The 13,262-nt window shown below is 45.4% G+C and overlaps 1 protein-coding gene across 1 annotated transcript in view; it reads left to right on the top strand.

The window, feature by feature from the left end:
• Nucleotides 1–12,543, top strand: part of SYNPO2L (synaptopodin 2 like) — a 34,688-nt gene extending 22,145 nt beyond the window's left edge. The window contains exon 4 of the mRNA XM_050338347.1: nucleotides 10,229–12,543. Within this exon, the coding sequence (XP_050194304.1) occupies nucleotides 10,229–12,543 (2,315 nt within the window). The remainder of the gene's footprint in view (nucleotides 1–10,228) is intronic.
• Nucleotides 12,544–13,262: the final 719 nt, after the last annotated feature.

Raw genomic sequence — 13,262 nt, 5'->3', positions numbered from 1 at the left:
TAGCTCCTGCAGTGCCCTTCTCTTCTCACCCCACCCACAGAGGCTTGTGATCCAGGGTTGCTTCTTCTCAGCCACCTATGCTCTCTAAGGTGCACTGTATTTTCACCTCCACCCTAAATCATCTCACAGGGCAAAGGCCTCAGCCTTTTGTCACCACTGAAAATACCAATTGCTAGTAGAAGGCAGCCATACCAGGACAGCAGTCTATTCCTAACTTGCTATCACACTGTGTCAGTGCAAGAAGTGCTTCAAAATATCTCAATTTAAACTTATCCTCTGGACTATTTTTAGTTTGTAGGACTCAACAGCCTCTCCATGTATGGTAGGGGAAGGGAGGGAAAAATAGGTGGGGAAATTTCCTCCTCTGCTTTATATGGGCCTGGCTGCCTGTGCAGAGTCATCAAAGATACTACATTCCATATCAGAAAAGGAAATCCTTCTTGTATAAAGCGGATGTACAGCAGCATCACTTGAAAAGATAGGATGCTTATAAATAAGTGGCCTGTTCATCAAAGGGTCATACAGATTACCTCTTCTATGACTGCAGTCACATTTCTCTGCAGAGAGGGTGAGTGCATCAAGCCATCTCTCCACCTATTACAATCTGTATAGACCACAGGAGCCAGGAACAAGATAAAGTACCTGAATGGCAGTTTGAACTTACTGCACTACATTTTCTACTTGGCTTTCAGTTTTGGCAGTTGTGACTCTAATGATCACATTTATGTGGTTGTTAAACTAACTTGTTGGGTTTGCCATTCACTGCAGTCTAGGTTTAGGATAGTAGTCAACTGACCTGATCCTACCTGCTTTAAAGCAAAATAGAAAAGCATTCTGCTCAGACCAGGAGATTAAAATTAATTGCCTGAACTACTGATGTTACAGGAAGTCTGTTCCTAGCAGTAGGAAGCAATGCTGAATCACCCTTGGCCCTTGCTACACAGTGAGCAGCCAGCCACTAGGAAAACAAGGACAACAGCTTCCATGGTTGAATAACATATGGATAGTCTGATCTCACTTCAGCACACATTGAACTGGAAATTGCATCCACTTGGGAAATCAGTTTACATACAGTGCTGCAGCCTAGTTGTAGGTGTTTGCTTAAGAATACCCCACTTGATAACTAACATTCAGCTTTGAATTCTCTGCCACTTGGAAGGCATTTGTTAAAGAAGACTACGGTGAGATAAACTATGGGCATCTAGAGCCCTCTTTCTCTACTTTTAGGCTTGAGCTTATGCCTTCAGTTTATGTTCCTCTATCGAAAACACAGAGGTGATATTGTCAGGCTGAGATATCAATGGTTTGGGCAGAAGACAGAGGTTATAAACTAGTGTCGCCTGTCTTGGATAGTCAAGTTGAACGTTTCCTTCTTTCTTGAATCATCTCAAAATTTGTCACAAGGAATTGGCCATCTTCCTTGGGTGTTCTTACCGGAAACCTCCAGCATCATTCCCTCGGGCATCACTCTTGTCCAGCATTTCAGTGAGGATGCTGTGGGTTGTAGCACTGGAAGCAAGGGAGATAGAGCTCTGCTCTGCTCCACCTTTTTACCTCACTGCTATCCTGCTTCCCCAAAGCCTGATGGAGACACAGATTAAGCTGAAAATGTATTAACTCAAGATAAATTTAGCTGCATATGATATTCTCTGGGAGGTGAAAGATCTTTAGTATTTGAAGATGTATGGAGGAAAATTATGATTCCCGAAATGAAAAGGTATATCCTCCCATTTGTCCTAGTATTTCCACCTTATGAGATATCATTTGGGGCATCAGCACAGGGACTCTGCCTCTGGGTCACAGTTCCTCAGATATGATCAGGAATCATTCATCATCCTGCTGCTGGTGAAAAGTGTCAGCAGTTCTCTTCCAAGCTCACACTTCCATGGTCCTTGCAGAGCCCCAGCAAGTGACCACACCATGCTGCCACATACATTCAGTTAACATAGCCTGTCCTTGCATGTGCACTTCTGGTCTGACTTTGGATGTGAAAGGTTGATGGGGAACAATGGGATTAACAAAAATTTTGCCAATAATACAGATCTCAAAGGTGATAAGAGCAATAATCACACTGAAACAACTATATCTATATAACCCCTGTCTTAGCCAAGCTGACAGTTTTTGGTTCCAGGCTTTTGAGTGCTGAGTTGAAAGAAATCGCAATGTAAACAGGCAATGGGAATCCCTCTCCCTGTCCAGTTGTTTCCATCGATTCTGAAAGTGATATGGGACTTCCTGACAGGGCTGGGACAAGTCTGCTCAGGGACAACACTGAAATGAGACAAAGTGATAGTGATGGATGAGGGAGAGGCATAAAAGGTTGAGGCATAAGAGGACTTTGACAAGGGGTAATTAAACAACAGTCGTTACTCAAAAGAAGTGAGAGAAAATTATAGCTAGAGAGGAGAAAACTGCCAACCTGGCAAATAATCATTCTCCAGTTTCACTTAAATCCATTGTAGGAAGGGAGATCAGTTTGTTGTGAAATGTGTAAAGCTTCACTGTCATCAGTGCATCTACCGTTTACGTTAACCAAGACTCTACCTCTTTGAAAGAAAAAGGAGCAGAAACGGCGGCAAGTAGATTTAGCATATCTTGATACACAGACTATACTGAAGGGACAAGGCTGAATCTTATTCTCTATAGAGGTGAAATGCAAGGAATTAATAGAAATTGTATCAGAATTGTCCTCAGTCCTTGATAAATACTCTGGAACAATGGGAAGGGTTTTAGGGAAAGAGAGCAAGAATATACCCTTGTAATAACATTGACTCTGAGGATAAGAAAAAAATTAATAATAAATGTTTAGCTTCAATTAGGTGAATGAAGTAGTTCTTTAGAGTGTACTTTGTGGAAAACAAAATGAACTGCAAAATCAACATGTACTAATAGAAAGTAGAAAGAGAGACAGTCTTTGACCTGCTCAGTAAGATAAGAATTTATGGCTAAAGAAATAAGGTGGGCACAGTATATGTTGGCTTCTCTAAGATACCTGATACAGTTCCACATGACTTTTCCAGCGAGAGAAATATGGATGAGATAGGACTACTGTAAGGTGACTGCACAATTGGCTAAGAATAGAACAGAAAACATACCTATTAATGGTTCATGATGTCATATTAGCTAACTGGCTAAGTTGGTAGTAGTGTTTCACTGGGCTTCTGAATCTAACAGGACTACCTCTATATTTTCACCCATGGAGCTTTAAACACTAACATGTCAATCAAAGGTCCTCTCCACCTCAATGTTATATGACTGGCAAGGAGACGGATGATTAAAAATCCCAACCCTCCTCTCTTCTGTCAGTGGATCTTGTCCCCTGGCTGCATCTAGACGAACGAGCGGTATGTGCTGTGGGGCACACCACAGCCCCGAAACTGCCACTATTCACAACGGGAACCCAGCTGAGACACCTTGCAGCTTTTCTCTGGTCTTTCTTCCCACAGAAACCCAGGTGTGTGGGGGGCACAGGGGAGGGAGGTGGCTTATTCAGACTGAGGAGCTCAAAAGTGTTCCCAAGTGCACCGCTATTGTCTTCCTATTTTGTTTTTCAGCTGCCAGTTTGTGGTGGTGAGGCATTGTAAATGTGTTTTGTTTCTCTTGACTGTTGTAGTTAGCAAGCAGTAACAGGAAATATCAGTAATACCATTTTCAATGGATGGCCTGGGGATTCAGTGGAGATTGCTGTGTATTAATCACCGGATGACATAACACATGGAAGGTATATGGTTGTTGCATGAAAGGCTAGATTTTTAAATATTGTTGGAGCTTGAATAGCTGCAGAAAAGGACTAAAATCAATTGGAAAACAAGAATATAGGCAAGTGCTACAGGATTAAACAAGTCCACATACCCAGCTGGTGAGCATATACTTGTCTGTATTACTACATAGTAGATGCTGGAAATGTGAAAGACAAAGAGACGATGAATCAGTATTCTGCTGTCAGACACTAGCAGCAGAATTAGCGGATCCTAGTGTCCTTTTAATTTACATTTTGCATTTGAGATCTCATTCTCTCATGTCTAGTAAATGCAAATCTGTCTGATGTCTCTCACATTCAAAATGAGAATGCATAATCTCTTCGTTCTGTGTGTTCTTCAGTTTTTGATGCCTGATTAGGACTGCACTCAGGCTTCTCGCTTCCTATAGTGGGGTCTATCAGCTTTGTCAAGCCACTTATTCCCACAAAAACTTGTAGGAACATTGTATCTTTGTGACTTCAGACTCTTAAAATGAGCACAGGCTCAAAAGCTATTAGCATGAAATGGGGTAAGATCAAAAGACACGCAGCATGATTACATCAACCTTTCTTAGGAAATTGGGCTAAAACTGCAAAAGACCGGTGCATTCAACAGGTGCTGTCCTGGTAAAAGAAAGTTCTCCTTTGGCAGAAACTTTGGCAGTGTTGTTGCAGAAGACTATGTAGAGAATATCCAGGGCCTGACTGTGAGCCCTCAGCACAGAAGAACTGGCCATGTGTGCTACCTTCTGCACTGAGGACACTTTTACATCGAGCTCAGGAAGAAAAGCAAACTTTCTCTCAACTCAGGGAGATTTTATGAGTGAACAAGCTATTCAAGCAGGATATCATGAGACTAATGTATTGCAGCCATTCACAGTGATGTCTCCACACCCTCTCTGTCTCACAGAGCTCTTCAAGAGCAGCGTGGCTAAGAATGGTCAAAAATCTACAAAATGACTGGGCATGGTTTTTTTTCCTATGGGCTGTCAACTCATCTGCAGAAAAGGTGATTTCTGTTTTTCAAAAACCAGGACATTGCAGTGGGGCAGTGTCTCACTGGGACACTTAAAATCACTAACCATTTAAGAATATATACTGGTTTGACAAGTATTTAATTATACAAGCTCAGATACATGCTTAAGTGCTGCAGACTAGAGTAGGACTGAAGCATTTGCCTGTAGTATCCTAAATTGGAGCTGAAGCCAAATCTATGTTTTATGTTATGCACAGATTATGTGATGGAACTGTGCAAATATCCAAGAATGAGAAACATGTTTCCTATCCTGAGAGTTTTACCACTTCTTTCAAGTAAAAGAAGATATACTCCTCTGCTTAACTGTTTGCAGTTTAAATACTGATCAAAGCTTGAAAGGTTGAAGCTTTCAGCAGGGGAATACTTAGAAGGTCAATATAACCCATCCAAATCTTATTTTGAAAGGACTCCAGGTATGAAAAGTATGAGATGTCTATAGCCTCTAATGACTTACTGAGATATTTGCAACATTAGCCACGGAAAAATGACCTTGTCTAACATAAATAGCTCAAAGAACAAAATTCTAGGTGATCCCACGTGAAAAAAACAGCAGACAAATATCATTTCATCACAAGGAACAGGCTCTTTATGTCTAAAATTACCAAAGTGCTTTTTTTCTATGGTAATGTTTCTTCTAGGATTTGATTTTTGGCAATAAAATTTACTGTTGTTTGTTTCCTGGAGAACATGAACAGTATCTCCCACCATATAAGCCTGCTTGTTCAGCAGTTTTCCTGAGCACAGATTAAAGTGCTTTCTTTTAATAAGGCCTGATCTTGAAAAGATTTATACTTTTTAAACTTCTCTTTCCTATAATTAGTAATCAGAAAAATATTTGTAGGCTTTGCTTAATAGAAATTTTTCCTTTTTGTGGATTTTTCCAACAGAATTCAGTGAGGTAATGAAATAAGTGCTTTAAAAGCTGTCAAAAAAAAATTCAATAGGAATTATCCACCACACCAACAGAATTTGTGAGAGTTTTATAACCCTTCCTTTTACTCTTCTTTCTATTCCATTTGAATATTCTTAATAGATACAGAGCTGTATTTCCATTCCAATTGTGTGTATCAGATATTACAAGGTTTCCCCAAAGAGAACGTTTGCCTATGTGTATAAATATTAATCAAAGAGGAGACTGAACCACTTGCACTGCTCTTGCTGTAAGAGCTTCTGTATGAGCCATGACAGCTCTCCCTACAGCAACGTTGCCTGTGGGAGTTGTCTCCTTGGCCTGCAGCGATGGCCACTGGATTTCAGGAGGCATGGTCAGACCTTCATTTTCCTAGACTCACAAACACTGGAGGTGATCTGCTCCAATCCTAGGCTACAGAGTTGCTAAGGCTGGTGCTGCTGGGAAGGAGAATCACAGGACCCTTGGCCTTGGCTCTGGGGTTCTCTCACAGGAGCTATTGCTCAAGTACAGGAAGAGGCAGTAAAGCAAAGTGTGAGGAGATGCTGAGCAGGACACAACTGCCGAGATTTGCAGACTCCCATCACCATCTGTTCCCTTCCTCCCTGTCCACTACAGTCCTTACTACCAACATCTGATCTTTCAACACCTCTCAGTCTCTAGTGCTGGAGCTCTGATGCCAAAACACCACTCCTTGGCCTCCAGACACTCCATCACCCTCCCTGGACACAGCCACGCTCTTCAGTTGTGTAGGTAACAGCCTCTGCTATTTTAATTCAATTAAACAACTTCACTGCAGGCACCCAGGATCCTAATGCTCCTCTGTTAAATATTCCTCAGGCTTGGGACACAATAGAAATCTGTATCATGGACTGTTTCTCCTCACACATAGAAGAAAACTGACATATACACACACACACACAAAAAAAGATGTTCCTTTCTCTTTTCTCCCTTATGTTTGCCTGGCACTGAGTGTTCTCTTAGGGTTTCTGACAAGGAAAGTTGCTTTCTTCCTGTGTGGGTTTCTTATGTCTGTCCATGCTGGACATGTGCACTATGTTAGTTTCATCTCTATGAAGGGCTCTTTGGCACAGAAATTCTGGACAATGAGGAGTTGGTAACACTAACTTGAAGTTTGCACCTTTCTAACCTGAAGCTTGCACCAAAGAACCTGCAAGAATATAGGGTATATTTTCTTATTTTAAAATAAAAGAAAGGAGTTTCCCCTCACACAGAGTATGGGGTGGGGAAAAGAAGGAGGGTGTTTAAGTGCCAGGTGACAATGTCCATCACACTGCTCAGTGATGAAGCTATGAAGACAAAAATAGACAAAGTGACCTCATGGCTTTCAGCAGCAATGCCTATGAGACAAAAGAGAGGCTTTAAAAGGCTTGTGGAACTGATAGGAAAGGGCTTGGACACCTCAGAGTTTTGGTTCTACTCCAGCAGGGAACTGCTTTGCTCCTCTCTCATTGCCCCTCTCTCTGTTTATGGGGAGTTGTGAACTAAACGGGCTTTGTGACATGCCCAGCTCTCCAGGTTTGGACTCTGCCTTCTCAAGCTTGGATCAGCCTTATGCAGGTACAAATGTCTCTACTTTTCTATTTTCTTCTTTTCTTTTCTTTTCTTTTCTTTTCTTTTCTTTTCTTTTCTTTTCTTTTCTTTTCTTTTCTTTTCTTTTCTTTTCTTTTCTTTTCTTTTCTCTTCTTTTCTTTTCTCTTCTCTTCTCTTCTCTTCTCTTCTCTTCTCTTCTCTTCTCTTCTCTTCTCTTCTCTTCTCTTCTCTTCTCTTCTCTTCTCTTCTCTTCTCTTCTCTTCTCTTCTCTTCTCTTCTCTTCTCTTCTCTTCTCTTCTCTTCTCTTCTCTTCTCTTCTCTCTTCTCTTCTTTCTTTTACTTTTTTCTTCTCTCTTTCTTCTTTCCTTTCCTCTCCTTTTTACTCTACCCTCCTTCCCCTATTCTTTTGCCTATTCTGTTTTCACTCTTGGTTTTTACCTTCAACAAATAATCTCAGGAAGATTTCTCTTTCTCTTTTCTCTTAAACTGCTGTGAAAGATTGCAATTTGAATAGCATGATCATTTTTCTGTTGGGAGGATTGGTATAAGTAGTTATGTACTTTAGCCTTTGATGATGAGGAAAGTACGAAAAAGAGAAGGAGGTGAGAAGCGGGCCCCAGAGGGCCTTACTTGCCAGCTGCTTCAGAGCACAGGGCAGTTCAGAGCAACTTTCTAGGGAAGTTGTATATGGATGCTAATGCTAAGTCAGGATCAAGAGCTCGTGGATTTACAGCCAAGACTGTCTACTTTATATTTTGTCTGACAGTGTTTGCTAGCCCAGACTCACAAGTTGCTGCTTTCATGGTACTCTGCTGTCAGAAGGGGCTGCAAAGACCCTCCCTTTAGATGGTGTAGCTCCCTTGCTGTTAGTCCCTGATGCCAGAAATCTGCCCGCAAGTCATCCGGGGCCAGAATTTACATATTCTGCACTTGACTAAGATTCTGTGGTGCTGCTCTTTCTCCCTGTGAATTTACAAACAAAATAACACAAGGTGAGGCTTCGTAGCTTGTAAGCAGCGATGCTTGTAGCAACCTCCCTTATTTCCTCCATTGTGCAGATTTGTAAATGGAGTGCAGAGACCTTCAGGGACTGTGGCTTGTTTCCATCATGGAGAGTAGGTCTTTGAGGGCAAGTCTACGACTGCCCTGAAGAGCACTAAAACACAAAAACCTGGATACTACTTCAATCTTGGTTCAGCAGGGTGGAATCACTCTGCCAGGAAAGTTTCACAGAGAGCCTTCACTTTGCAAATGCAAGTACAAATAGTGAGCCATTTTTTCAGCATTGATTTTGCTGTTTCGAGTTTTCTGGGTGCTGAGGGGAGGAATGGACTGTGCATCCAAATGAGGTGATCTCAAACTACAGAAGTCCTCTTGCTGAAATCCCAAAGCAGCAGCATGTGCTATGGAGTGTCTGCAAATTTTGAGTGCTTTCTGGAAGGATGACTGCTCTGCAAATCAACAGCTTATTTTCAGCATGGGGTGGGAGAGGCTCTTTCTGCCGTGCTTACTGATACAGTATGGAATGATGACACTTGCCACAATTGTGCAGCCTAGCCAGGTTTTGGGAGACATTTACAGCCCTCGGGGAAACTAGTAAACTTCTTAGCTAAGCTCCCTGTCCCCCACTGCAGATGACTTTGCCACATTAGCACGTTCCCATTGAATGAACCCTTTGTGAAAAATGGTCAGAAGCGAGATCCTGAGAGGACTGAGCAGCTTCCATCATCTCTTGAGCTTACACCATCCCCCAGCACTGCCTGCATCTCTCCCCTCCTGTCCTCTCCCTCTCCTGCAGAGCATAATTTTTTACCTCTTTCTTGAGAATGCAGGGCCAGACAAGGTGTTACACATTTTTTTTGACAAATCATTAGACAGTGGATGGTTGTTTCATCAGCACTATCATGCTGGGAAAAAGACAATAGGAGTAAGGAAAAGGGTGAAATGAAAGAAAACTGAAATTAGTCTAAGGTACGTGGGGCTTTTTTCTGTGCAAGGTTAGTGCTCATTTCTGTCACTTCAGCACTGATTCAAGGCAAGTCCATACTTTCCTTAGGGCAGCCGAGTTTGGTTTTACTATTGAATCTTGTTCACTGCCTGTTTTCCCTGCACACAAAGACAGAGAACACAGCATTCCTCCCTGGGGCTTTACTGACCACTGGGCTGGCAGAGCAGGTGGAAAATGATTATCCCACACTTTTATGCCAGTGTCCAAAGTGGTGTTGTCTAAGCAAGCCTGTCTAAGTGGATTCCTTCTGGCCTGGCTGATCAGTTGTGTGGGTCTAGGATTTTTGGTCAGGAACAAATACTTGCCTTCCTTGCTGGGCATGGGGCACAGGGAAGGGACTCCAGCAAGGGTGAAAGCATGCGTCTTTTGCCTCCTGTGGTGGCAGGGCTGCTGCAGAGCAGCCAACAGCCCCTACACGCAAGGCTGCTGAACAACACTGACTGTAGCTGGCATTGCAGGGCTCAGATCAGAAGAAGCCTGTCTGTGCCTGCAGAGCACGTCTCCTCTTGCACACATACATGGTTCTAACAGTAGCAGTGGCTGCTTCCTGAACTCTCAGGGCCAGAGAGATTACTTGTTCCTGGGATTCCTCTATATGGTAAGAGGAAGGTCTACAGAAAGCAGGGCTCCACCTTCAGGGTGATAAGTAAATGGTAAAAATTCCCAGGCACTGTAAAAATTGCCTGGAACTCTTAGCCACCTGCTTCAGAAATAGGTAATCCCAGGGGATTTCCTCCCAGTGGGAGGAGTTCCCTCCCCACACCTGCATTTACTTGTATTGTGTTTTCAGGGAAAGAGATAACTGCTCCTGGGTTTCTATCAACAGTTCCTAAAGACACTCTCATCAACAAAAGTAGGAAAGAAAAAGAAGGGTGAGGATTTCCTCCTATGGGCACTAGAACACCTATAGCCATATCACTGCCCATCTTTGCCCACCCAGCCTTTTGCTGAGCTGAGATTTCCTCTTTCTATCTCTTTCAGAGCTCCACCGCCACGAGAGCATCCAGGAGAAGAACGTGAAAGAAGCCAAAACCAAGTGCAGAACCATTGCATCCCTGCTGACAGATGCACCCAACCCCCACTCCAAGGGGGTGCTGATGTTTAAGAAGCGCAGGCAGAGGGCTAAGAAGTATACATTGGTAAGCTTTGGGAGTGTCGACGAAGACCGCTCCTACGAGGAGGAAGACGGAGTTTTTCCAACCAGTGAGTCTGAATTTGATGAGGAAGGTTTCTCTGATGCCCGAAGCCTGACTAACCACTCAGACTGGGACACTTACCTAGACATTGAGAAGTCCAAGTCTGACACTGAACAGAAGGAAGGAAAGCAAAAAGGTTTGAGTGAGGCCTCAGGTAAAGGAGCACGATTGTTTGAGCAGCAGAGGGAAAGGGCTGGGAAGTACACAGTCGAGAAAGCTCCAGTGCAGAAGAACCCTCAGCTCACCCCAGCTGCCCAGCCAAAGCAGGGCACAGTGAACGGAGATATGCCTGTGCCAGAGGAGAAGGCAGACAGCATGCCCCTCAGCATCCACCTGGAAAGTGTGCAAGTGCCCAGCAAGCAGCCAGCCACCCTCCCTGCTCAGATCCAGGCTGCTCCTAGCCCCACTTTCTTCCCACCTCCCCCAAGCACCCCCGATCCTTTCTCTGCAAGCTCAACAAGCATGTTCAACAGGTCTGCACGGCCCTTTACTCCTGGCTTTTCTGGCCAACGCCCAGCAACGTCCTCTGTCATCTTCAGGCCATCGGCACCCAAAAAACCCAGTGAAAATCTGAGTGCGCAAAGCACAGTGGTTCCCCCTTTCTCATTTCCGGCTCCTGCCAATGCAGCAGTGCCAACACACCGTGGTGCAGTCAGCTCCTCCACGTCTCTGTATATCCCTGCACCAGGAAGGCCAACATCACCGCTGGAGCCACAGCCAAAAGGAGGAAGTTCTCCAGAAACTAAGCCTCCTGCCAACACTGCCCGGACATCCACCACTTCTATCTTCCTGTCAACTCCCTCAAAGCCAGGAGGGGATGTGGCCTCTGCAGCATCCCAGCCGCAAGTCCATGGAACAGCCTCTTCTTCCTTGTATATTAGTCCAGCACCATCACAGCACATGAGAAGCAGTTCCCCTGTGCCAAAGCAGCCTTCTCCTGCCATCACTCCAGCAATGCCACGACCTCCTTCGGAGCCCTTAACCTCCAGGGAGCAGAGGATTGCTGTGCCAGCTCCCCGCACAGGCATCCTGCAGGAGGCTCGCCGGCGGGGCAACAAGAAACCCATGTTCAGTAAGATTGAGGAGAAGAAGAAGAATTCACCCAATCCTGAGCTCCTGTCTCTGGTGCAGAACCTGGATGAGAAGCCGAAAGGTGACCACCCTGGGGCAGGCTTCGAGTCTGGGCCTGAGGAAGATTTCCTCAGCCTGGGTGCTGAGGCCTGCAACTTCATGCAATCCTCGGGCCGTAAGTTCAAGACCCCACCTCCAGTGGCTCCTAAGCCAGATGCTGGACTGGTAAATGGGGCCCAGGACATGCCTCAGCTTAAAGGCAAGGGGGCAGAGCTCTTTGCCAAACGCCAGAGCCGCATGGACAAGTTTGTGGTGGAGACAACACCGAAGCCAGAGTCCAAGCCCAGGACCCCCTCTCCTTCCCCTTCTCTACCCTCATCCTGGAAATATTCACCCAACATCCGGGCTCCCCCTCCAATAGCTTACAACCCAATGCATTCCCCTTTCTATCCCCTGGCAGCCAGCAAATCTCAGGCTAGCAAAGCAGAGAGCAAAGTGAAAAAGGCACCTGGTCAGAAATCAGGGATCAAGGTCATTGATATAATGCGTCACCAGCCCTATCAGTTAAAGTCAGCCATGTTCTGTTTCGGGGATCCTCCAAGCCCCAGCACTCAGAATTCTGGTCAGCCAGCCCCACAGGCTAGCTCATCCTTCATGGCAGCCAAGCAGGTGCCCGTGAAAACAGCCAAGACCCAGGAGATTCGTCGCTTCTCCACTCCGGCTCCCATGCCAGCCTCAAGCAGCCTGGCACCCACTGTGCTTATGCCCCGCTCAGCCACCACGCTGGATGAGCCATTGTGGAGAACAGAAATGGCCTCTTCTGCCCCTGCTACACCTGCACCCTTCAAGGTGGAGCTCAGCCAGTCCCCAAAACCATATCAGAGCTCCCCAGTGCCTGGTCAGGTGGGCGAGGGGCCTTCTCCAAATCCAGCCTCTGCCTCTCGGTTTCAAGTGGCCAGGCCCAAATTCTCAGCAGCAAGAACAGGGATGCAGGCCAATGTGTGGAGGCCAAGTTTTGGCCACCACTGAGGCAGGTACCCCTCCCATCCCATCTGTGGCCCCGCAGAGATAGTGCTTGTTTTGTCTTTCATGTGAGCTCAGTACATTGGGACGAGTGACACAAAATCAAGAAAAGAAACCCAACCAAATTTCTCCCCTTCTGCACCACCCTCTCCCCCAGCCTCCCCTTGGTCTCAGAGGGGAAACTTCATGGAAAGGCTTACTGGCTGTGGCTATAGTAGGAGGAAGAATGTGGAGAAAGGGCACGTGTGTGGTACACAGAGACTGGGAACTTGTACACAGCAGCAAAACCCACCTCTGAAGGGGGTGAATGGCAGGGGTTGTATCCCATGAGGACACATAGGAGGCTTTTCCTTGCCCAAGGGCTTTGGAGTCACCCCTGGAGGGAAACAGGGGGGCAAGAGCTTTTCCAGAAAAAAGGGTGAGATGTGGGATTACAGAACAGAAGTCCTAGCTTTCCTGTTAGACTGTTCCTCTCTGAGCTGTCAGTCTGTACACACTCACCTGTGTGTGCACACACACAAGGACACAGCAACACTCAGCAGGAAGTGAAAGTAAAAGTGGGGCTTCACCTTAGACATTTCTCCCAGACTTCCCTCTGGAAGGGCACAGGAAGAAAGGCAAGAGAGCAGAGCAGTGGTGTTTGCCCACACACATGTGGGCAGTGTGCCCTGTGCAGAAGAGTGGCCATGTGTGCCGGTTCCTCCAGTCACCAGGGCTGGTGGTGA

This window comes from Myiozetetes cayanensis, unplaced genomic scaffold (assembly GCF_022539395.1).
Source record: "Myiozetetes cayanensis isolate MyiCay16 unplaced genomic scaffold, myiCay2020 scf10, whole genome shotgun sequence".
NCBI classification, from domain to species: Eukaryota; Metazoa; Chordata; class Aves; order Passeriformes; family Tyrannidae; genus Myiozetetes; species Myiozetetes cayanensis.
This window is presented reverse-complemented; position numbering and strand designations above follow the sequence as displayed.